At 36.6% G+C, this 26,205-nt stretch overlaps 4 protein-coding genes across 5 annotated transcripts in view; 2 read left to right on the top strand and 2 right to left on the bottom strand.

The window, feature by feature from the left end:
- Window positions 1–3,249, top strand: part of LOC102593189 (protein NRT1/ PTR FAMILY 4.5-like) — a 3,723-nt gene extending 474 nt beyond the window's left edge. The window contains exons 2-6 of the mRNA XM_006359533.2: window positions 313–400; window positions 584–801; window positions 877–1,284; window positions 1,973–2,088; window positions 2,212–3,249. Of these exons, the coding sequence (XP_006359595.1) occupies window positions 313–400; window positions 584–801; window positions 877–1,284; window positions 1,973–2,088; window positions 2,212–3,130 (1,749 nt within the window). The 3' untranslated portion in view covers window positions 3,131–3,249. The remainder of the gene's footprint in view (window positions 1–312; window positions 401–583; window positions 802–876; window positions 1,285–1,972; window positions 2,089–2,211) is intronic.
- A 105-nt stretch (window positions 3,250–3,354) lies between these two features.
- On the bottom strand, window positions 3,355–8,703 carry LOC102592846 (putative dual specificity protein phosphatase DSP8). The gene is made up of 7 exons (XM_006359532.2): window positions 8,324–8,703; window positions 7,908–8,230; window positions 5,336–5,458; window positions 4,869–4,962; window positions 4,620–4,702; window positions 4,454–4,543; window positions 3,355–3,992 (listed from the first exon to the last, which is right to left on the bottom strand). Exons 2-7 carry the CDS (start codon window positions 8,121–8,123, stop codon window positions 3,657–3,659), a joined length of 942 nt encoding a protein of 313 aa, XP_006359594.1. The 5' UTR covers window positions 8,124–8,230; window positions 8,324–8,703; the 3' UTR covers window positions 3,355–3,656.
- A 1,736-nt stretch (window positions 8,704–10,439) lies between these two features.
- LOC102592506 (peptidyl-prolyl cis-trans isomerase FKBP20-2, chloroplastic) lies at window positions 10,440–15,484 on the top strand. Of its 2 annotated transcripts, XM_006359531.2 has the most exons (7): window positions 10,449–10,649; window positions 11,821–11,911; window positions 11,972–12,192; window positions 12,339–12,448; window positions 13,374–13,482; window positions 13,565–13,641; window positions 14,987–15,484. In XM_006359531.2, the coding sequence occupies exons 1-7, from the start codon at window positions 10,616–10,618 to the stop codon at window positions 15,104–15,106; spliced, it is 762 nt and encodes a 253-aa protein (XP_006359593.1). In that variant the 5' UTR covers window positions 10,449–10,615; the 3' UTR covers window positions 15,107–15,484. The 2 variants fall into 2 exon arrangements, with proteins under 2 accessions (XP_015169975.1, XP_006359593.1); XM_015314489.1 differs by lacking the exon at window positions 11,821–11,911 and having other exon boundaries at window positions 10,440–10,649; window positions 11,950–12,192.
- A 5,104-nt stretch (window positions 15,485–20,588) lies between these two features.
- Window positions 20,589–21,961, bottom strand: LOC107063075 (uncharacterized). The gene is made up of 2 exons (XM_015314484.1): window positions 20,899–21,961; window positions 20,589–20,674 (listed from the first exon to the last, which is right to left on the bottom strand). Exons 1-2 carry the CDS (start codon window positions 21,959–21,961, stop codon window positions 20,637–20,639), a joined length of 1,101 nt encoding a protein of 366 aa, XP_015169970.1. The 3' UTR covers window positions 20,589–20,636.
- Window positions 21,962–26,205: the final 4,244 nt, after the last annotated feature.

Raw genomic sequence — 26,205 nt, 5'->3', positions numbered from 1 at the left:
CCCCCCCCCCCCCCCCCCCCCCCCCCCCCCCCCCCCCCCCCCCCCCCCCCCCCCCCCCCCCCCCCCCCCCCCCCCCCCCCCCCCCCCCCCCCCCCCCCCCCCCCCCCCCCCCCCCCCCCCCCCCCCCCCCCCCCCCCCCCCCCCCCCCCCCCCCCCCCCCCCCCCCCCCCCCCCCCCCCCCCCCCCCCCCCCCCCCCCCCCCCCCCCCCCCCCCCCCCCCCCCCCCCCCCCCCCCCCCCCCCCCCCCCCCCCCCTCAAAACAAAAAATTAATTTTTTTTTTTTTGTTGGTTCTTTGTTTTGTGTTTTGTCAGGAGGAAGGTACAAAGTTAGAGTACAATTCTGTAAGGAATTGCAAAATGAAAGGAAAAGGTGGATTTAGAGCTTCTTCCTTCATCTATGGTAATGTATTTGTATTAAGTAATAAATTCATTAAATGTATACCAATAGCAAAAGGTATCACTTTCTTCCCAAAAATGCAAGTTCCGCCATCAGCACACCCAACAAGAAACATATACTTGATGTGTTGCACTGTAAAAATTCAAAACCCATAAAGTTGAAATTCAATTTGATTTTAATTTGTAGGTTTTGTGGGATTAGACAACATTGGATTTGTAGCAAACATGGTGAGCATGGTACTATACTTGTCATTCAAGATGCATTTCGACCTGAGTGGTTCAGCCAACACGGTCACCAACTTGTTAGGCTCAACATATTTGCTCTCTATAATTGGTGGTTTCATTTCTGATACTTACCTCAACAGATTCAACACCATTATCATTTTTGGAACTGCTGAAATACTCGTAAGTTTAATTTATTTACTGATCAATTGATGTAGAATTATGGATGAGTTATTAATGGTTACATACATTAATTAGGCATGGGCATTGATGACGATTCAAGCTCGTTACTCATTTTTGCAACCAAAGGCAAATTCATTAGAAGGTGGAATAGCAGTATTGTTCTATGTATCAGTGTGTTTGTTAGCATTGGGTACTGGTGGTGTTAGGGGAGCTTTACCAGCATTGGGTGCAGATCAATTTGATGAGAATAATTCAAAAGGAGCAGTTGGAAAATACTTCAACTGGCTATTGTTAAGCTCAGTGTCAGGTTCAGCTATTGGTGTAACAATTATTGTTTGGATTAGCACTAATAAAGGTTGGTGGATGGGTTTCCTCATTAGTTTTGCTACTACTTTTCTTGGTTTCATTATTTTTGTCTTTGGAAAGCCATTCTATCAACTTCAACTTCCTGCTCAAACCCCACCACTTACAAGGATACTCCAGGTATCTTTCTTTTTTATTTTATTCATCTTACACTTTAATAAACATGTCCTTTAATTTGGTTATCCGCTCATATCTATGCCCTTTAAATTTTGAGTGTACACAAAATTATATAAAGTTGAACAAGCAGTACTAGATACTCCCTCCGTTCCATTTTATGTGAGGTAGTTTGACTCGGCACGGAGTTTAAGAAAGAAAAGAAGACTTTTAAAATTTGTGGTCCAAAATGATTGATATAAATTTGTGTGACTGTAAATCATTTCATTAAAAGTAAAATAGACATTTTATAGTTAAATTGTTAATTAATATAAAAATGTGTCATTCTTTTTATGACTGACTGACTAAAAAGGAAAGTAAGTCACATAAATTGGGACAAAAGGAGTACATGTTTTCTATGTGGGGTCTCACACGGATTGCCAAGTTGTCTACATATACTACAACATATAAAGGATTTAGCGATAATAATAAATATGAGTATTTATAACCATCACTCGATATAAATGTTTAGCGACAGTGAATGCAATGACATAATTCAATTCCCGCAAGTGCTACTTGTTCAATTTTATGTATCTACTTAGACACATCTAAAATTAAAGGATATAAATGTCAATTAAAGCCAAATTAAAAGATATGTTTATGTATAATGTCAATTAATTAACGATTTATTATAATAATAATAATAATTATATAGGTTATCGTTGCGGCGATCAGAAACCGAAAGCTGCAATTACCAGATAACCCTCAACAATTGTATGAGAAAGACTCAGATTCATCAGACCCAAAAATTGCTCATACTAATCAATTCAGGTAATGTAATAATTATATCTTCACTAATTAATTAAGGCCTATATATATAATTTGAATAGAAGAAAATGACGTTTTACACGTCTATTATGTGTGAAACTGAAAATCTCTTGTGCATGGATGCAGGTGTTTAGACAAAGCTGCAGTTGTTCCAAAAAGTGTTGAAATAACAGAATGGAGAGTTTGCACAGTGAGTAAAGTGGAAGAAGTGAAAATAGTAACAAGAATGTTGCCTATAATAGGCAGCACCATTATAATGAACACATGTTTAGCACAGCTTCAAACATTCTCAGTCCAACAAGGTTATCGAATGAATCGTCATTTTGGTTCCTTTGAAGTACCAGCACCATCAGTACCAGTCATTCCATTACTCTTCATGTGTATTCTCATACCTATTTATGATTTATTATTCGTCCCATTTGCTCGTAAGATCACAAATCATCCCTCTGGAATCACACAACTACAACGTGTAGGCGTTGGATTAGTCCTATCCATCATATCTATGGGTATAGCTGCATTGGTTGAGATAAAAAGGAAGAATCAATCATTGAAAAATCCATTGCAACCTATACATGTGTTTTGGCTATCTTTCCAATATGCAATATTTGGTATTGCTGACATGTTTACATTAGTTGGAATGCTTGAGTTTTTCTACAAAGAAGCACCTATTGGAATGAGGTCACTTTCTACTTCATTTACATGGATTTCACTATCGTTTGGATACTTTTTGAGCAGCGCGTTTGTTGACATTATCAACTCAGTTACTAAAAGAGTTTCTTCAAGTAAAAAAGGATGGTTGGATGGACAAGATTTGGATCAGAATAATTTGCAACTTTTCTATTGGTTTTTGGCTATTCTAAGTTGCCTCAACTTTATAAATTATATTTATTGGGCTTGTTGGTACAAGTATAAATCAGATGATCATCAGACCTCAGCTAATGATATTGTTTTGCCTAAATCAGCTTCTGTTAGTAGGGTGCCATTTCTCAAGGTAGATCATGAAAATGATGTCACACTACAAGGATTGGAGGATCACAAGAATTAAATGTGTTTTTAATTAAATGCTTTGTCTTTGTGGGATGTGTTTTCATTCTGTTTGAGTTGATTGAAATTTAATCAGATTGTCAAAGCTTGAAATTAAATGAAGTATCTACTGTTCATTCATCTCATGTGTTTTAGTTTTCAAATTTTGATGTCATATTAACTAAAATAATACTAACATTTTTTTATGGTTTACAAAACCAAATATAGATATAGTGTGTGACTGTGTGTGGTCAAATTAAAAGATATTGCATTAGACACATCAAAATTCAGTAAATACATGCCTCACACGTTTCCTTACAAAGACAACTCAACTGATTACAGTTATGCCCTTTCGCGACACTTCCATATTATTAAACTACGCACACTTGTTGAATCCTTCTCTTCTCACCAACGTGAAAGTTACATTTCCAACAATTTTGATGTAGCTCCTCAGAAGACACGAAAAAGGGGTTAAAAAGGGAGGAAACATCTAATATTACCACCATCAAAAAGGACAACAGACAACAGCCTAGGACATATATGGCATCTCAATAAACATGGATGTCAACGCCAATACTTCCCAGCTTCTTCGTTGAATGATAGCGAATCCAGAGGTATGAAAGCCGAGAAATTGCTGCCTGGCGAGCAACTTGAACTCCTCTACATGCAAGCTTTAAATCCACTAACACTTCGTTACGTGTTAGATCTGACTCAACACTTTCATCATATCCATCAAGGTCACATTCAGAGACTAGAACTACTGAGCCATCATCAAAGACAGCAACTTCTTTTTGAGCTGGAAAGTCAAGCATTTTCGATGAATTATCATCTCCACAAACATCACTATCAGTATTTTTTACTCTTGCGTAGTATTCTTGAACAGCCTGCATATGTATGACGTTTTTAACTTCAGAAAAATAAGAATAGAAAGGACAGGGAATTCTAAGCTATCAAGGAAAGCATTTTAAATACAGTAATATATTCTTCTTCTTTTTGATAACCAAGAAATCCATTGGTTCCAGCTTCCATAAAATGGTGGATTAAACGCCCTCTCATCTACCCCTTCTCCACTTTCAATTCCAGTTTTGGTTCACCAGCCAGGATTCAACTCATGATGGCGTGAGTTGTACTATTGCTTTTGTCATTGAACTATAGCCCGAGGGCAGTAATATATACATATCATAAAAACACAAGCACACAAATTTAAAGTCGTGAGGGACCGGCTGACATATTCTAACTCAGATGCACAGAATTGAGCAAGAATATAAGTGCATTGCACTTGGAACAAAAACAACAAGAACAATTAAACCTCAATGCAGAACAGGTATCCTAGGTAAGAGCATACCTGCCACTGAGAGGGGGCCAACAACACCCTTGGTCTGATGGATCTGACGTAATCATAAGCATCCTCAGGTGTCATGTCCTTGTGTTTGACCTGCTCAAGAGGCATTATTAGAACACAAAATAGCCAAAGCAGATTATAATTGAACAGTCTTAGGTGTGGTGCCCACCAGGTAGCAAAGGACAATGGTTGTACTACGCCCACGGCCAGCCTTGCAGTGTACGTATGTTGTCTTACCACAAGATGCATTACCTTCAAAGCCACAAGCATTAAAAGTATGAACGGGCAATCAGAGATAATGCAATGAAACTGCAAAGTCCGGCAATGTAAGATATATACTTGAAACCATGATATATGAAAACTGGGAAAAGATTCTTACCATCATTACTTACTTAAGAGCTGGGTGAAAAATACTTACTGTGGATGAATTCTATAGCTCGGTCAATATCTCCATCTGATGGTGCAAAAAGATAGTCTCTGGTAGGAATCACCAAGTGATTGATGCCATGATCCTACAAAAAAAAAAAAAGAAGAGGGGGCATCAATGGAATGAAAAATTGTTGCAAATCACCACCTTTTAAGAATGATAGGAAACGTTGGAACCTCTCGCTAATGTGCACTACTTACATAACATTAGGCACAAACATATGGGACCAAGTATGTTTTCTCTAGTTGTAATTCATTCCTTCACATACTACATGCTTTAATTAAGAGTTTCACTCAAAATATGTATATAGACATATAACAATCCAGTCATCTTCTTTCAATCCTGTTACTGACCTAGCATAGTAAATAACAATCGCTTCTTAACAAGCAATTTTAATACATAATGAAATGTAATGACTAAAAAGATGGTGATAATAAGAAAGTGGGCTTAGACAGTACAAGATATAATGACGTTGAGACCAAAGTCTCATATGATTCATTCAACGTAACCACTCCAGCAACACCTAGAGCCTTCAAGCGAGGGACATCAGCAGGAAATGGAACAGCTCCTAACAGTATGAACTGAAAAATAGAAAATTAATCAATAAAAACAAACAACACCTCAATCAACTGAAAACAAAAAGTGAAAGAAAAGATAAATGGTTAGACCCCAATGTATGATTCAATATATGCATTTTACTTTTGAGAGACAATACTTCAGAGATATGATCTGCTCTGATAAAACGACAGATAAGAAAAGAACGAACTGAGAAAACTCTAAAACCCACAATATGGTAGTGCATGAACAAATATTAACAACAGCTCGAATTCACATGGTAGCTGTATATAAATGAAAATTTTGTTGAAAGCAGCTCGAATCAATAAACCAGAAGTGCTGACAAGTCTACAAGAACTGCAAATATTTGGATCAAGAATTGGGAGGGGAGAGAAATTGGATAACGAAAAGGAATGGAAGTGAAAGGACAGTGGCAAAATAAGAGGGACAGGCTATTAAAACTCTTTCCTAAAAGGATACTAATTTTCTTCTCCTCGCATTTGCTTTACACCCAATTCAAAATACTTGTGTAACTCTTTTGTATCCACTAAGTTCCTTTTTCATTCAGTACAATTTGGCCCAACAACAACATACCCCATGAAATCCCACGTAGTAGGGTCTGGGGATGGTAGAGTGTACGTCGACATTACCTCTACCTCGTTGAGAGGTTGTTTCTGAAATACCCTCTGCTCAAGTAAAGCAAATCATAGTAGTAATGGAAAGAAAAAACGACAATGGAGAAATACATGACAACTGATAGGAAAGCAAGGGGGAACATTTATGTAAGGAACCGTAACATCAACAAGAAGGTGTGATTACCTAAACCTAGTAAACAGCACATGATAATAGATACCAAAAGCCCAAGATTGCATTAATAGGCTAATACTATGACAAACACGGTGCTCTAGGCTGCCACCAAGCCAGAGACTACATGAATAGGCTAATACTAAGACAACGTTCGATTAGCTTCTAACCTTCTACCCTTATCCTGACCTCCACACCCTCTTATCTAAAGTCATGTCCGTGGTAAGATTAAGTACAATCTGGCCATATCACACAAATTGGTGCCACTGTCAGGTAAAAGAATCCTAAATTTTATACTTCTTGAACACCCAGTCATTTTAATCTTGAAATGTAAAAACTTAGGAAACGGCTTCTTCAAATATCACAACCTTTCCCGAGAAAGCCAAGGACAAGGGGAGTAAACAGGATGATGATATGCAATCACCTCCCGCACAAAATAAGAGAATACACAGCGAACACATAATTTACAACTCTAAATTGACAGAAGAAGGGTAGAGGAGAATAGGTACAGAATTAATCAAATTCACCAAAACCAAAGCAGCTAAAAGTATTAGAGAATCTGTGAAAAATGAGCATTATAAATTAATGTCAACAACTGTTACAGTTGCACATCTGGACCTCCAACACTGCATTTCTACAACGGTGACATAGAAAAGGTATCAACTTCTTAGAAAACCTCTTATATTAAATACTCAGCACTAATTTTCCATGTTAAGCACCATAGCAATGAGAGGACGTTAGAGAAAACAATCCAACCATATGCATTGCAACTTAATACTAAGATAGCATATCCTATAATGGATCTCTCTGACAACCACTGAAGTTTCTCTTATTACAGCAGTTGCATCTCATAATTTTGTACTTACTCGTGATAAATTTTGAGCCAAGCTACTAGTTTTAGAGCCTAACAATCTACAAACTGATTTATGAACACCTAATGGGAAATTAAAAGGATAACTAAACATCCCATAAATATGTGGTCGAAATATTAGAAGCATAAACTCTATATAAAAGTGAGTAACAAATCACGCCCTAATGTAGAAGGTGAGTTTGAGGCAGTAAAGGTTAAAGAACTTTTGAGAACATTCACATCTATAACTTGATTTTCCTTTAGGCCTTCCCAAGTAATATTATTAATGGAATATTTGAACAAGTAACATGGACAATAGTTTATCAAGTTAAAAGAGTGCAGCTCCAATTGTAGCTCTCGATTGAAGTTACTATCAAGAGAGCAAAGCACAGATGAAACAAATGATAAGGGAGGGATAATCTCCTCGACGCCAGCCAAGAGGTTGGATTCAAGTCACCAAGGGAGCAAAGTGGAAAAAGCTACCGTTGTCTCCTTGACGGGGGCAATGGGTATTGCATATGGGGTTTACTGTTTAAAATGACAAAGAAAGATAACAAATGAAAGAGCAATACTAAGAACTTGATCCTGGCTTACTTGGACTAGTCAAACTATGTGTCACAACTTAAAGTCAATAACATTTACTTCTATTATAAATTGAAGAAGTTTAATTACCAACACAGGAGATGTTAGGAAAAATGACATTGACCAACTATTATTATACAATGCAATATGAAATTAGAACTTAAAATCAATATATACATAAACAACAACAATAATTTGTAATAGTAAGCAAGATGAATACAGATAGGTACAAATGATACCTCATCAACCCTATCCCACCATCGAAAGTCGGTCTGAATCTTGTTTCTCACAACATTATACAGCAATGTAGGATAAAAAAGAGCACGAGCCCCTGCTCCAACCAAAGCCCTTTTCGTATCTGAAACAGCCAATGGACCTTCACAAGTATCATCACAAAACTTCTCCTCCATGTTTACTACTTCCCCCTCCTCCTCCTTCAGTTCTTCAATATACATTTTTCTATTTTGCACTAAACAAAACCCTCAAAAATAATTTGGATCCAAACTTAATAAAAAGGTCCAATCTTTATTCCTATACAGTATGAATAGAAAGACCCAGAAACCTGAAAAAATGAATTAAGTAATTAAAAAGCGCATGAACAGAAGAAATTAGAAACCCAGAAAAATAAATTCAATTCAGACACCAGTTTACTCACCAAAACTGAAATCAAATGCAGCAAAAAACTAAACTGGACAAAAATTGCACATATTACAACAGCAAGATAAAACCCAAAAAGAATTGGATTGAAGCATGTATCTTTTCCAAGCCATATTTAATTTAATAACAAGAACAAGAAACAAGAAACTCAATCCCCCAAAAGGGAAGAAAATTGATGTATGGACTAAAACAATAAAATCAAGAAACAAGAATTCCAAAAAGAAAAAAAGAAGAGAAATTTGATGGGGTGAAGAAAGGTTCTTGGTTGTTGGGTGAAATCTAATTGTTCAAAGGGCATATAGAGTGGGTGGCTTTCTCTCTCTAACAATTTTTGTGACTTTCTCTCTCTTCTTTCTATACCTTTCCTTTTCTCTCAACAGAAAACTCTCTTGTCTATGAGCCCCTGCACATACAATCAATTTTAGAAAACACTCATTATTTTGTAAAATCAGATTACCCTTAATATTAATTATTCATTTCTTAATTTAGATATAAAATTATATACTTTCTCGGTGAAGTTTTCTAAAAAAGATTCAATATTCAAAATAATTGAATTATTCAGAGTTCGAGATGGATATTTGAAAATAAAATCATAATTTTAAATGAAGTTTTATATTTTCTAGGAGAAAAATTACACTACTGCTTATAATGGAAATTATAATTTAAATTATGTTCAGAATGTTTTTTTCCTTAATATGTGTGCATTGTTTCACAAATTCAGATAATCTAGAATAGAGGAAATATCAATTAATATTTATATTGTGGTAAAATAATACTATAAAAAATAATTAACCAGTCATAATAGGTTAACAATAAAATTAATATGATAAAAAATTATATAAGTAAAATCCTTCAAAATTTATTACATGCCATAATAAAATTTAAGAAAGGAAGTTAGCATATGGTTTATAACGGCAGAGTTGATTTTCTGGTTACCCGTCTTTGGAGGGAAACGTTATGGATATGGAAGGAAACGTATGAGGTCTGCACCTAATAAGATAATACTGAATATAGTATAATATTTTTAATAATTTGTTTGAAATATAAAATAAATTTAAATAGAAATATGTAAGTTTCTAAAATTAGTGGATATTAATCGCAGTCAGTTGCTAAACAAAGAAAGAAGTAAAAAATGACGAATGTAAGGTTTAATTTTTCAATAAATAACTTGATATATAAAATAAAGGAATAAGTTTTGTATAATGAGTTTCTAGCTTAAATACCCCTTTTCCAGAACTCAATTTTTAAAATATTTTCATGTACCTTTTGTACTAGTGTGAGACCTTCAATCAAGTAAATTTGGCTGCATATATAATATGCGCGGACACATGTATAAATCTTTTTTTCTATTTTTTTTTAAATCTTTTTATTTTCTTTATCTTCTATCTAAACTAAGTTGATATACATAATTTTTAATTTTTTTTACCTTGTATTTAGTTTTTCTTTAACTTCATTCATTGTTTTTTTTTCTCCTTTTTAATTGATTTTTATTCTTTTATTTTCTTTGTCTTTCCTTTTGATTTAATTTCAACTTTAATCCCAAATGTCTTGAACTTAAAATAAGTTAATTTAGGATAAATATCAAAATACGTTTAAAAGAGAAAAGTTAAATCTAAGGACACTTTAAAAAAAATATTACTATTATTTTAAAATAAAATATACTTAATTTTTAAAAAATAATTAAAAGTGAAGAGATAAAGTTAATAAAAAGGAAAAGAGTAAAAAAAATTAAATAAGGAGGAAAATACATATTTTACAAAGAAAAAAATAAAATATATATAAGTTTTATTGTTTTAATGTCAATAATTATATGTACTAACTAATTGTGAATAATCAATTAAAAAAATATTTCCTTTTTCATTGTTCACACACTCGTATTACGAAATACTCATTTATGACATATTTATTTTATTATAAAATAATTTAGGGATAATAGAACTCTAGTTAAGTGTAACTATATCTATCGATAGAATTTCTGACATGGTTTTAGGAGATATTTATGCTTTATGGATAGACATAGATTTACATATTTCAACCAAACAGGAGGCAGAAGGAAAGAAAAATGAAATATGGAAGCAGAATGTTAATATGAAGATATGTTAGGGGTTTTATTGTCAATATCTAGTAGTTGTGTATACAAATTCCAAAGTGAAGGGAAGATAAAGTTGCTCTGTATTAACATTTGTTTGTTTTTCCCCAAATAAACGACAGAGCTGCCATTTTTCCATTGCAATTGAGTGACTGTTAATGCTCTGAAAGCTTCAATCTTTTCCATAGAAAGGACAAAGTCATGCTTCTCAATCTGTCCAACATTTCTTCTCCATGTAATTCCTCTCTTCGCTTTTGACACTTTTACATTACTTTTGCTTCAGAAATTATTCGAATTGTTTATCTTCTTTGTGTTTCTCCTCATTGATAGCTGTGCTATGATGAACAATGTGAATGCCTTTTTCTTGTTTGATCTCCCTTTCACCTTAATTAAATGCTATATTATCCCCCCAAGAATTGTCTCCAAATTACTATTCTCTCTGTTTGTAATTACTTGTGTGCTTTTGAATTGACACACCTATTAAGAAAACAATAATTGATACAGTGAGTTTATCATTTTATCCCTATTAATTATGAAGTGAATCAATTAATAAACTTAACATTTTCAAGAAGTTCTACCTTAAAAGTAGTTAATTGTGTCATTTCTTAATGTAATTAGGGACTACTAAAGAAGGAAATGTGGACAAGTAATTAAGGAATGAGGGAGTAACATTTAGTTCTAGCTGCACTTACAGGTTTAGCTACAGGAATTGGCTCCACTTGATACATTTTATTCCAATGTTTTTTAAATCCTCAGAAAGCACGTGCCTCTTTGCCTTCATAAGATAGGGGTAAAGCTGTGTATCCTCCCCAGACCCCACTTGTGGAAATACACTAGGTATGTTGGTGTTGTTGGAGAGCATGTGCCAAGGCATTCGATATTGGGAGGATTCATCATAATTAAGTAGTTTCATATGTGTTGTTTAACTAACTATTCTCCTTTTATCTAGGCTTTGGACTAGCAATGTGAACTCATATAGGTTTATATGTGAACTTAGGGAACAATTTTCTCTAGGAAGTTGAAATTATTGTTTATACTAATGGATTAACAGTATTCCTAGCTCAATTTTTTAGCATCTTCTTAACCATGTCAAGTGGTGTGTGTATTACTTCCTGTTTTCAATATTTGATATTGACAAAGAATTGAACTTGAGCTGAGGGTCCTTCGAAAACAACCTCTCTATTTTCACGAGGTAGCGATAAGGTATGCGTATGTACGCTCTACCCTCCCCGGACCCCATTTGTGGGATTTCATTGGGTATGTTGTTGTTGTTTCCATGTATTTTTTGCCATTAGAATACAATATAGGGTCCTTTAAGCTACATTTGCCAGCCTTTGATAGGTAATCTTTATGGTTTGTCATGCATAAATCCCTTTATTAAACTACTTGTTTTATTATCAATTTAGATACTTTATCAGCTTGTCATACAACTCAATCTTTTCCCAGACAGAAGTCAACATTCCAGTGTTGCTTACCTGCCACATTACAAGATAAAAGGTAACCTAACTTTTAACCACAATGTCAATCTTTTGTAGCTGAAATACAGAATATTTTCAGGGTTAGGGAACAGAAAGTAAATGTATTGCATTATGAGGACAATATGAAGCGCAGATCTCTCCTGTTTTTTCTGATTACATCCGGCATATCTCCCGCTTTTCCAGCTTTTGGGAAAACAAAGAGCAAAAACCCGTATGATGAAAGACGCTTACTAGAACAGAACAAACGGATCCAGAGAGAAAATAATGCCCCTGAAGAGTTTCCCAGTTTCATCAGAGAAGGTTTGTTTACCCATGAGGGACTGTGTGGGTGGGAAAGACCATGTGTAGTACCCAAATTTAAGACATCAGTAGTTAGACATCCATTTCCTTCTTTTGATACCACGATACTTTATAATGTGATAGTGACTCTTCAAATCCTTTTTCAGGTTTTACAGTTAAAGTAGTAACGCCTGACAACTATGAAAAGCGTGATTCAGGTCTTATATTGCGGGATTTTTCTGTTGGTGAAGGTGATTGCCCAAAGGATGGTCAACAGGTTTTCTTTCATTCTTTGTTCCTGAAAAACGTGATTTACTTTTATTAAATTGTCATTTATTTTGAATATATATATTCTATTGGGAAAATAGTATACTGTTCGTCTTTCATGTTACATTCATTTCTCTACCGGAGACTTGGAACCAATATGGTACATTCATGGTAAAAAAATGCATTTCCTTTTTTGATCATTTTTTATATGCTTTATTATGTAATTGTTTTGTTTGTATGTTATTGCATTCATAAGTTTCATTTGATCTTGTAGAAACTGTCGCAGCACAGGTCATTGCATCTAGTACTGTAGTCTTTTACCATTTTGGTTTGTAATTAAGATGATCCTTGGATGTGTGTATTAACATATCTTACTCTTCCGATAGTGGTTTTCCTCTGTCCAATGTAGACTTATGTTAGACATACTTCAGTGATGGGTGATAATTGTTAGTTGTTTCTTTATGGATTTTTGAGTACCAAAACAAAATGTCACTTACTCGATATAATTCAATATTAACTACCTGGGCTCCTTACGTAGTCATTGCTAAACTGAAAGCTTGGTATGTCACTTTGATCTTTCACACCTGAGTTCTATGAAGTTGACTAAGGACAATCATTGTGAAATCTATTTTCCGTCAGAGAAAGGGGACTGTTTTAAGTGTTATGTAGTTATTCTGACATATGTATGAATGCAAAAGAGCTGACTAGGCTGGTTATATCATTACGAAGCTCTGTTGGGCTTAGTACAACTTGGCACCTCGACTTAGCGATGATCCTTTTGTATTTCACTTTATTTTTCCTTTGAAAAAAGGACATCAGATTACAAATTAAAGAGAAAGCAAGGTTTAATTGCATTAAAAAATGATAAACAGATTACTTTTCGCTGATTATTTGCATTGCTGCATTCATACCCAAATTTCTTTAACCATTGGCAGGTGACTTTCCACTATATTGGTTATAACGAGTCTGGACGTCGTATTGACAGCACATACATTCAAGGTTCTCCTGCAAAGATTCGGATGGGCACTAAAGCATTGGTCCCAGGTGATCTAAGCTAACACACAATCTTGTAACATCTTTACCTCTCAGAGAAAATTTTGTAATAAGCAGAAAAGTATGATTGCAGGTTTTGAGGAAGGAATTAGAGACATGAGACCTGGGGGCAAAAGGAGGATAATCATACCTCCAGAACTAGGACCTCCGGTAAGTGTCCATAAATCTCCTCTTCAGTTGGATTCTTTTATAATTAGTGTCAGCTAAAGTTGTTATGGAATAAAATAAGCATCTAAATTGCTATGTAGCCTGTTGCATTCTTCTGATATCATTTATTTGATAAGAATCTATTTCTGATTCTGCTAACCGACAGAAGACAAGGAACTCTTCGTCCAATAATACCCCGTTTACTCGCTTTAGTAATTTCTTTCGTCTTCCTCACCTATTTAGACAGTTTGGCTTAAGTTGGAGTACCCCTTGCAAGGTTCAAAATGAGAGAGAATATATATACGTTCCGCCACCTCAAAGATAAGTTCCTATATGTTGGAGTAATTTTGAACTCAAAACACCTACTTGGACCTAGGTGTACTGATACTGTTTTATTCAAGTAGTTTAACAAGATTCTATTGCACATTAGTTTTGAGAAATAATTTGTCCTACATGTAATTGTATTTGTAGGGTGGGTGGGGGAGGTCAAAATTTCCCCTTAAGTAAAACTATCATTTTATTTATTGCTTCTTAAGGAGGGTGTCAAGTCAAACATGGACGGAGGGAGTATTATTTTTGTTATTTGGATTGATAAAGGTTACACTTCACATTAGTACATAGAAGTAAGTGATCATTAAGCAATTGAAACCCTTTTAAATCAGTTGAGCTATTAAAAAACTTCAATTCTAAATCATGTCATTACTGTTTTTTTCCTGCCCAACTTATGGTTATACAATTTTCCATAGCATAAAAAGGTTTACAAATGAAAATGGAACCTTTTATTTGTTTGTTGAGTGTTAACTTATCCAAATAATTAAATATAAAATTACATTCTAGATAACAAATACAAAAAGAAGGGGAAACTTACATTTTTTAATTCTGTAATATTAGGAAAACATAAATCAATATGCATATTAATGGTTGTGGATCATGGTTTATTCCTTCCATGATAGATGAATAGGTGAGGTGTGGCTTGAGCTCTTAATGCACATAATTATTAATGTGTAGCACATAATTTTTCTTCCATCCAAAAAGTAATGGTGTTAACTGAACGCATTGTTTTTTGCACGATTTTTTTCAAAGTTAGGATATTGTGTACATAGATCAAGAAATGTTTAGTAAAACGTTAAATTACATTTAGGCAAAAGTCACATTGAGGCAACCATTGCAACTTCCTTCTGGCTTGACCAAAATATAGGTTGTCAACACCTTGAAAATCACATTTAGAGCCACACTTATGAAGTGTATTTCTTGAAACTAGGATGTAAATTAGTACTCTATTGTGTCTGGCAGATGCATAAGTAGAACTGCATCTTGATATTTTTGCAATGTCGTCCATGTCTCACAGGTTGGGCCTTCAACATTTTTTAGCTCAAAACAGTTTGAAGTTTTTGACGTGGAATTGCTAGACGTCCAAGACTGCAAGCGTAGGACAATAGGCTTCTACTCTGATGTTGTTTGCAATTGAACAATAAGTTCATGTTGTGAATATTTCAGTCACATCTTGTATCATTGCTATCAGGAGAAGATACTTTTTTTGTCTTCTTTTTTTACAGCAACAAAAGGAGGAACAAGAGACTAGTCTAGAGATCAGAAGGTAGTTGTAGTTCTGAATCTTTTGATTTATGCTGAAAGTAACAGGAGACTATCCTACAGTTTATAGACTAAAAGGTTCACCTTTTGAACCAGACTCTTCCCTCTTTCCAAGTCTTGGTGGAAGGTAGAGCATTTGTCTGGTAAAATAGTGGAGGTGCTTGTGAGTTGGTGCAGACACCACCGTTTATAAAAAGAAAAAATGTTCATCTTTGCTAAGAAATGTTGAACTTTTTGGTGACTGGCATATAAAGCATCTAAAATATTTATTTATAATTTAAATATCTTAATGTTTATCAAAGAGTGTCGTTATTTTTCAATATTTTATTAATGTGATATTTAATTACTACTTTTTAAAATTATAATATTTACTCTTAAAAACAAACCGTCTTAATCATTCCTACAGACAACATCTTAATCATTCAGATGTGCATTCAAATTCAGACGTCTTAATCTTAATGAAAACAAATGTGACCTTGGTCCTTTTGGCTAATAACTTGTTTTGCTTTAGAATGTCAAAAGTAGTTCTCAATGTTGCACACGATCTTCGATTTACTATAGACTAAAATGTCATTAATAAACACCAAGATAAGCTTTCACAAATGTTATTGAAAATTATTAGTTCATTAGGTTCTCAAAACCGGAATGACATAAATTAGCCAATGGGCACAACTGAGTATTCAAAGTGTCCGGAGTGAGTCTTGAATGCTATTTTAGAAATATGTCCAACAGTCATTTTGATTTGATGATATCCAAATTTCAAGTCATCTCGAAATAAATTTTAGAGCCTCCTAACTCATCAAGCAACTACTCAATGACTGATATATAGATTTTCTCTTTAACTATGATCTGATTCAAGGCTCTATAATCAACACACATCCTCCAACTTATAAATATTGTGATGAGAAGGAGGTCAAAAGATGATCTTAATGAAATTTGTCAGCCATCTTAAATACATAAACTACAACTAACTTAAGCTAAACTGTAGGCCACTACTGTAGGCAACTACTCCTAGATATGCTCCACATCAGGAGATTTAGTCAATGTATAATAAAGCAGTAAATAAGATAAATAAAATACTATCCTATGACTTGGTCAAAAGCAAGTTGAAACTTAAGATACGTTAACACACCCCCTCAAGTTAGGCATGGTGTAACAATACCTAACTTGGAACTACATCTAGTAAAGGCTGATTTAGGCAGTGGCTTGGTGAAGGTATCAACAAGTTGATCACAAGCATGAGTATGAGAAACTTGAACTCGATTAGCTTGAACCTGGTCACAGACATATGCAAAATCGACAGCAACATGTTTCATACGAGTATGAAACACTGGGTTGTGAGATACATAAGTAACTCCAACATTGTCATAGTAGATGGTTGGCGTCTTCAGATTGGTGACATATAATTCATGAAGTAAGTTTCGCACTCAAGTAAGCTCTGCAAGTGCATCGTCGACTGATTTGTACTCGGCCTCGGTGGATGAGCGAGCCACAACAAGTTGCTTTTTGGACAACCAACTGACTGGATTTGGTCCAAAGAAAAAAATGTGACCTGAAGTAGAAATTCTGTCATTTGGATCACCAACCCAGTCCGCATGCGAAGTCCTGAACTTGCAGTTTCTTTGAGATACCGGAGAACTCGTTTAACTGCTTTCCAATGACCATTGATGAGTCCCAGATTTGGACTCATTTAGGGCTGCGTTTTGATAGATTTAGTGTCCTCAAATGCCTAATTTGTGCTATAAACTGATTTTAATGCCTTGATTTTCAGGTATATGGATTGAGGAGCAAAGCAAGGACACTAATAGGAAAAAAAGAACAAAACAAGCTGAGGAAATGAAGAAGGGCGAGCCTGAAGATCGCCAATTGCACTTGGCGTGTCGCCGAGTGGCTCATCTGACCGCCTAAAGTTCCAGTGTGCCAAAGCCCTGAAGGAAGAAACCAAGTCGGTAACGAAAAGGAGCAATCGGCGAATCGCCGAGTCGTTCCGCAAAGCAAAGATAGATCGCCCAAAGTTACAGACCTCGAGGATGCTGAATGCTAAGGCAAAAAAGGCGATGGAAGAGGTCAAAGGGTGGCTTGCCGAGTGGTTCGGTTAGCCCTGAGAAATCTAAGGCTAATGTATAGCGTAATGCTTTTGTATTTGCTGATAATGAAATACAGAGTACATCATAGTGTATTTATACACTTACAAGTCGTGCAGAGCATAGAGAGTAATACTCCTAATACAAGACAACTATCTAGAGATAGAGTTATACTTTAACATGGACTCTATATCTAAGATTATCACTAGTAACTAATAATTATATCTAACTGATCTTATCTCGATCTTTAACACTTCCCCTCAAGCTAATTGGAGGTGAGTTTACTACTCTTAGCTTGTCTCTGAAGAACAGGAATTGGTCCTTTGCCAGTGCCTTCGTGTGAATGTCCGCTAGTTGATCCCTGGATCGAACAAATTGAGTGATTAACTGCCCTTGAGCTACTTTTTCTCTAACAAAATGATAATCCAATTCTACATGTTTGGTTCTAGCATGTAATACTGGATTTGTGGTCATGTACAGTGCACTCATATTGTCACAAAACAGTGTAGGAGCAGACTTAATATATATTCCAATATCTTGCAGAATGTAAGTCAGCCATGTGAGCTCAGCAGCTGTAGCAGCTAAGGCTCTATACTCAGCTTCTGCACTTGACCTTGCAACTGTGTTCTGTTTTCGAGAGGACCAGGACACACAATTTGCACCAAGATATATGATGTAACCAGTGGTGGATCTTCTTGTTGTTGCACATCCTGCCCAGTCAGCATCCGAGAAACCATACAACCTGAGCGAGGACTGAGAAGTAATACACAAACCATGAGTAATAGTTCCCTTTACATATCTGAGTATTCTCTTTACAGTGCACAAAATTTGGATTCTGCATGAACTAACTTGCAAGGTTCACAGCGTGAGTTATATCTGGTCTGGTTAGTGTCAAGTATTGTTAGCTTCCTACAATGCTCCTATATACTGATATCGTGAGTTATATCTGGACTGGTTAGTGTCAAGTATTGTAAGCTTCCTACAATGCTCCTATATACTGAGGAATCAACTGGAGTTCCAATAGCTTCCTGTAAGCCATGCTTCTGTACTAAGGGAGTAGGCACTTCCTTTGCATCTTCCATGTCCACTTTCTTGAGCAAATCAGTAGCATATTTGCTTTGAGACAAGTGAATTCCATCTGGAAAATAGGTAACTTCAACACCTAGGAAGAAACTTAGTTGTCCAAGGTCCTTCATGGAAAATTCAATGCTCAATTTCTTCACAACTTCATCCATTTGCTTTGAGTTGTTGCCTGTCACAATTATGTCATCTACATATAACAACAGTAGTATTGTTCCTGCTGGACTATGAAGATTGAACAGAGATGAATCAGCTCTGCTGCACTTGAAGCCAATGTGGAGCAGATACAAGCTAAACCTTTCAAACCAGGCTCTAGGAGCCTGTTTGAGACCATACAGTGCCTTTTTCAACTGGCAGACATGGCTCGGATAGTTTGGATCAACAAATCCTGGTGGTTGACTCATGTACACTTCTTCTGCAAGATATCCATGGAGGAATGCATTTTTAACATCAAGTTGTCTAATAAACCAATGTTGTGTGACTGCAAGAGATAGAACAACTCTTATAGTAGTTGCTTTCACAACAGGGCTAAAGGTTTCTTCAAAATCTACTCCTTCATGCTGTGAGTAGCCCTTTGCAACTAATCTCGCCTTATGTCTTTCAATTGAACCATCTGACTTCATTTTGGTCTTAAACACCCATTTGGATCCTACTACATTCATCTTAGTAGTTCTGGGAACCAGAATCCAGGTCTCATTTTCATGCAGTGCTTGCAACTCCTCATTCATAGCTGCTACCCAGTGTGGAATGCTAAGTGCTTCTTTAAGGGACGTAGGTTCACTAAGTGCAGTGCTTTTCCTAGTTGCAAATAATGAACTATGAGATAAGTTTTTAGCTTTTGACCTGGTTATCATGACATGTTCTGATGTCGATGGTTGAGATGGAGCCTGTAATTGAGGTTGGAATTGATCAGTAAAGAGTTTAGATAGATCATCCTCAAATTGAAGTCCCCTTCGATCTACAATGCTGAATTCTTGGGGCTGCTGCTCATCCTCATATAGTTGTGTTTGCATCATTGCAGCATCTTGTGCCTCATTAGGAGAATCATTAGGTGAGTTCTCAAGTGATGCGGGAGATGTAGATGGTGACAATTCCTCGGTATATTGTTGAGGTTCTTCAGGTGCTAGTTCATCTAGCAATATATCAGCAGGAAGATGCTCAGATGAGTCAGACTCTTGCCTTGGCACGTCATCAATTGTGGTCTTTGATTCTGAGAAAAATTCAGAGAATGTGGCGAGATGAATGGAACCTGCAGAATCACTTTCATTGTTGTTTCCCTGCACATAAGGAAGAGTTAGTTCATCAAAGACAACATGTCTTGATATAAATACCCTTTTTGTGGATGGATAATAGCATCTGTATCCTTTGTGAAGGCTACTGTATCCAATGAACACACATGGATATGTCTTTGGTGAAAACTTGTTGCTTCCTTTGATGTAGGGAAAACACCTGCACCCAAACACCTTTAAGCTATTGTAATCAGGATGTGTTCCATGGAGCTTATGGAAAGGTGTGTCCTTAAGTACTGAAGATGGTAGCCTGTTTATAAGAAACACAGCTGTAAGGAAGGCTTCCGTCCACATAAATAAAGGCAGTTTAGCGTGAAACAACAATGTTAAACCAGTCTCTACTACATGCCTATGTTTCCTTTCAGCAATACCATTCTGCTCAGGTGTATTTGGACAGGATATATGCCTAACAATACCACAATTTTCCAAGTGGTTAATGAACTTTGAGCTAGAGAACTCACCACCTCCATCACATTGGAATACCTTAATGCTTTTAGTAAACTGTTTTTCAACCATTTTTTGGAACTTAACAAACACTTCAAAGAAATCTGATTTCCTTCTCAATGGATATAGCCAAGTGTATCTACTATGATCATCCAAAAACAATGCATAGAATTTCATGTGTTGTGAAGACTCAACTGGTGCAGGACCCCACAAATCACAATGTATTTTCAGCAATGGTTCTTTCTCAGTTTTATTTCTCAAATTAAAAGGCAATTTACAACCTTTTCCCATTTGACAACTAACACAAACAGTAGGATTTTTATTCCAACAAGTGATATTGATACACTTATTTTTGTCTAAAACTTCTAAAAATTTAGAGTTTGGGTGCCCAAGTCTGGCATGCCAAACATCACTAGAACTAAATCTAGAACTTAAACTACTCCTTCTTGTCTGTGTTGTTGCCAATGCTAGCAGATTGTTGTCTTCCAAGGCATAGATACCTCCCCTTCTAGATCCCTTGGCCAGCTGCTTCCCTGTTACCTTGTCCTTTACATCAAAAGTTGATTCGTCAAACTCAATTGTACAGTAATTATCCTTAGTTAGCTTACTTACTGACAAGAGTTTCTTCTTAAGTTCAGGAACAACAAGGACCTTATTTAGTTTTAAACCAGATATACTTCCACTGCCTATGTGAGTGATATTAAGTTCACTTCCATTTCCTACTACAATCTTATCGGTACCTTTATAAGGTTTTAGATTAGATAGCTTACCTGAAGAATTTGTCATGTGAGTACTTGCTCCTGAGTCCACATAGACTGCATTATCTCCAATGTTAGGATCATTCAGATTAACAGATGCTAAGGCTCGGGGCAAGTCCTCTGATGCTTGGTATGAGAAATCCCACCTGTAGAAGCATTTGAGTGCGGTGTGGTTGTTCCTACCACAAATTTGACAAGCAACAACTTCTTCCTTCTCCCTGGAGGGATTTTCAGTGCCTTGTCCTTGAGCAGCTTGATGTGTGCTTTGTCCAGATGGTCTAAAACCCCTGCCTCTTGAGTTGTAGTTCATATTTCCTCTCTTTGAATAGGAGTTTCCTCTACCCCTATAGTTGTTGGACCTGTTTTGATTTACCTGTTGAGCAGTGAAGGCTGTGTTATGGTTAACATGTTGTGATTCTTCTCCATCATCTTCCCTGAGATCAAAGCCTCTCAATGCATTGATCAGTTGGTTCAAAGTTGGATAAGGTGGTTTGCCAAGCATGACAGTCCTGAAGGTTTTATACTTAGGACCTAGTCCTCTGGCAAAATTTATCACCTTGCTATCCTCATCTACTGGCTTGTGTATGGCTGCTAAACCATCACATATGCCCTTGAATTCTTTCAAGAATTCATCTGTAGACTTGTTTCCAAGCCTGATAGTTTGAAGTTGTTGCTTCAATTGGAATTCTTTGTCCTTGGTAGCTTGAAGGTAAGTTTCCTTCAAGGTTTCCCACATCTCTTTTGCAGTATTGTAGCCTACAATGAGGTACATGGTTTCCTCTGATAGTGTACCAGAGATCCAAATTCTCAGCAACACGTCCTTCTCCTCCCTATCATCATTTTCACTGCCTTTATCACTGGTTTTGCCACTGTTTTTGTCACTGCTAGAAGTGTCTTCTTCAGTGATAATTGTTTTTGGTTCATCCCGAATGAGATATGTTAGTCTCATGACTTGGATAAGCTGCAACATTTGAGTCCTCCATATCAGGTAATTTGAGGGCTTGAGTTTAATTGAGACTGAAGCAATGAGATGGTGAAGTGAGGAGGTTGAGAGTGTGTTGGAGGCTGATGCCATTTGGCTTCTAAAAAGCAAAGATAGATCGCCCAAAGTTACAGACCTCGAGGATGCTGAATGCTAAGGCAAAAAAGGCGATGGAAGAGGTCAAAGGGTGGCTTGCCGAGTGGTTCGGTTAGCCCTGAGAAATCTAAGGCTAATGTATAGCGTAATGCTTTTGTATTTGCTGATAATGAAATACAGAGTACATCATAGTGTATTTATACACTTACAAGTCGTGCAGAGCATAGAGAGTAATACTCCTAATACAAGACAACTATCTAGAGATAGAGTTATACTTTAACATGGACTCTATATCTAAGATTATCACTAGTAACTAATAATTATATCTAACTGATCTTATCTCGATCTTTAACAAGCCCGACTTACTTCGTCGAGTGGTCCTTCGTGTCTTATTTTTGGCGACTAGAAATTAGTTTTTGAACATTAATTTAGTATCGAATTTTAATCCATTTTAGTCTAGAACAGTTTTCTATGAAGTTTCTAAGTAGACTTGAAGGTTTTGAGACTAAATTTGGAGATTTTGCAAGTGGGTTTCAAATTTTCTTCGAATTGGAGCATTGTAAAGCTTGAATTCCTCTTACCCAGTTGATGGCTAATCGATTTGGTAAAGGTTTTTTTCTTTTTATGATGTTCAGCTAAAACCTCAATTCTTGGGGTGTGATCATGTGATTATGGGTTGAATTAGTTTATGAGTACTGTTAATTACTACTTTAAATGCTATATTGAAGTGAGTTTAATCATTAATTGAGGATTAATTTATGAATTGTAGTTGCAAATGCAGTTCTATCTTTGTGTTCTTGGCTTGCTCGAGAGAGAAGTTTTAGAACTAAGATTATTGTTAATGATTTGTGGGTATTGAGTTACGGGTTTAGCTCGAGAGAGTGAATCCTAAACTCAATCCTACCCATCTAGCTTGAAAGAGTGGATGTATTAAGGTGTGAGTTGTTCTTCATTGTCATGCTTGTTGATGTTCGAAAGAAATCACTTAATTCGGGGTAGTTGTTCGAGAGAAAGATATCTCCCTTATAGTCTAGCCTACTCACTGATATTTAGTTGTTTACTAGTAGTTTCAATGACCCATATATCTATATTCGCCTATAATCGATCACATCCCGAGAATCTTTTCCCCTATTGTTATTTCGAATTGTTTGCGACTGCTGTGTAGTTGATAATTACAAACTAAAACCCCCCATCTGACATTGTGTCACCCCTTTAATTTGATATGTCTTTTTCCGATAATGTTTATTCCTATGGCTGATTAGACCGCATTCATACTTCTTAATTGAATTTAAAACACGTACCACTCTCTGTGGGATTCGACAACAACTCACTTAGTTGGGTTTTATACTGATTTACGATCGTTGACACTTAGAATTGGAAGAAGTGTGCTTGAGACGTTAAATCAAAATGGCGTCGCTGCCGGGGAGTGGTGTTGTTTGAAATTCTTTTGGTGAAGTTGAATTGTGTTCTTTTTAGTTATAGTTGAATCTACTTACTTTTATTTTTGGTTTTGTGTCACTTGTTATAACATAGGAGGAAATGAGTGTTAATGGAAGTAATGGTAGCCAAGTGGGCCACCAAGATGATATCGGAAACCTCAACGATGTCAATGACTCAAACCCAACCCAAATTGGTGGTGTTGGGGCCATTCGTTTGCCTCCAGCTGAAGGGAACACTGTGTTTCACATCACAAGCACTATAATTCAGCTCCTTCAACTGAAGGGTTTGTTTGGAGGGCTTGCTTATGAGGATCCCCATGAGCATATCAGAAATTTTATTGATGTTTGTGGACCGTTCTCATTTAAGAACATATCTCAAAAATCGGTCCAGTTGAGGTTGTTCCCATTTTCTCCGATGGTCGAGGTAAACAAGTGGTTGGCTGAGTTTCCAAGAGATTCTATCATTTCGTGGGACAAGCTTATTACTGCATTCCAAGTGCGATTCTTTCCCCCTTTGAAGATGATGACTCTTAGGGATAACATCCAAAGCTTTAAGTGCTTGGAGGGTGAGCCAATCCATGAGACTTAGCTAAGGTTTAAGAAGTTGGTGCTTCAGTGCCCAACTCATGGATTTCTCGATAATGTACTGCTACAATACTTCTATAGAAGCCTTGATTTGGTGAAGAAGGGAGTGGCTGACCAACTTTCTCCGGGTGGTTTATTGCAACAGCCCTACGTAATAGCTTACCAACTCCTTGATTGCATGGCCAAGATAAACAGGGCATGGTACACTCGAGAAGACCAAGTCTCTCCTCTCACGTATAAATTGACAAAAGAACAGATAGAAAAAGATCAAGAGAGAGACCAGAATATGGCTAAAATGATGACACAACTGGATATCTTGGCTAAGAACGTCATAGGTGCTGGTTCAAAGAGTGTAACACCTCGTACCTAAAAACAGACCAAAATGTAGATTTTCAGAAGTTGCAGGTGCAACCCACGGTTGCCACCCACAGACCGTAGGGCGACCCTTGGTCCGTTCAGGTGGTCCGTGGATCACTATCTGCAACCCTCCCCAGAAAGGCCCAAAAAAATAATCTAAGTCCTGACCCACGCCAGGACCTACGGACCGTAGGTCAGGCCACGACCCGTGGTCCAAGGCCGTAGGTTAGACCCCCAAATTCCAGTCCCAGTTATTGATTGACGGTTGACCTGCACGGACCGTCGGTCGGTCCACGGTCCGTCGGTGATCCCAACAACTTTTAAGTCAGGGGTCTATAAGTCTTTTCCTTATGCGTTGGACCCCTAAACTACGTCGTTTAACCCCTAAACTACGTAGTTTTGGTTAGTTTTAGCCTAGTAAACAAACTAGAACTTACTTAAGTCAAATTATTCACCAAAACTTAGAAAATTAGGACGTAGAGAGGAGAAAGAAGTCAAGAACCCTAGTTCAAGAACACAACAAGGTTCCATCAGTTCCATCCCCAAAATCGAAAGATTTCTCTGTGGAATTAGTCACCAGGTATGTGGGATTTCACTAGTGGGTTCCTTTCTCCCATTAGGTCCCTAGAATTCAGTCAGATTCTTGATTTCCTTAATATTATCTAGACTTAGGGTTTCTAGAATTTCAGTAGATCATTATGAATTAGTTGGTTTAATGTTCCTAATCATATTATCATGATTTTAGTATGGTTTTGCGTAGATACCTTCTTAAATTCAGAACCCTAGCTATGTAGTTCTTTTAGTTCATGAATTACACATGCTAGGTCAGATATTTCAGTTATACATGCCTCAGATTAATGTTCATTATCAGTATATAAATGTTGCATTTTCAGTGAGCATGTCAGTATTTTGAGCTATCCAGTATTATAGAACTTCAGTCATAACGTGTTAATTACTTAATCAATTGGGAGAAGCTTAATACCAAGCGGACTAGGGTCAGTCACCCTTAAGTCTCAGAACTACGTGCCCCGTAGGTTGTAAGTCCCCTCCGTGGGCATCATTTTAGTGATCACGCTAGCATATCTCTATACCTCTGGTAGGGTATATTGGGTCCTCTCGATGGGGCGTACACATCGGACACCATGATGAGTCTGAGATTTGGACTCATTTAGGGCTTTATTTGTATAGATTTAGTGTCCTTAAATGCTTGTTTTGTGCCAATAACTGATGTAAAATCCTTGATTTTCATGTATATGGATTGAGGAAAAAGCAAGGACACTAATGTGCAAAAAGGAACGAAGTGAGCTAAAAGAATGAAGAAAATCAAGCCTGGTGATCGCCAAGTCCACTTGGCGAGTCGCCGAACTATTGCTTGACCACCTAAAGTTCCAATGTGCCAAACCTTGAAGGAAAGAACCAAGTTGGCAAGAGAAAAGAGCAGTCGGAGGATCGCCGTGTGGTTCCGCGATGCAGTTTTTGATTGCCCAAAGTTATAGACCTTGAGGATTCTGAAGGCCAAGGTAGAAGGGCGATGGAATTGACCAAAGGGAGGATTGCCGAGTGGATCGGCGAGCTCGACTTACTGCGTCGAGTGGCTCTTATCAGCATATTTTTAGCGACTATAAATACATTTTTGAACATTTAGTTTAGTATCAATCAATATTCAAAATCAATTACTCTTTAAAACAGAATTTGGAGAGTTTTAAACTGAGAGACAAGTTTTCTCTAGTTTTCCTTAGCTTTGAAGAATTGAAGTTTTTCGCTTTTGAGAAATTGGAAGTGGGTCTTTGAGATTCTTCAACTTGGACAATTGTAAAGACGAAATTAATCTTACCCAGTTGATGAAAACTCAATTTGGTA

The sequence above is a fragment of the Solanum tuberosum genome, unplaced genomic scaffold, assembly GCF_000226075.1.
Source record: "Solanum tuberosum cultivar DM 1-3 516 R44 unplaced genomic scaffold, SolTub_3.0 scf00289, whole genome shotgun sequence".
Classification (NCBI taxonomy): Eukaryota; Viridiplantae; Streptophyta; class Magnoliopsida; order Solanales; family Solanaceae; genus Solanum; species Solanum tuberosum.
Note: the sequence above shows the minus strand (reverse complement) of the source record. Positions and strands in the feature narration are given on the sequence as shown.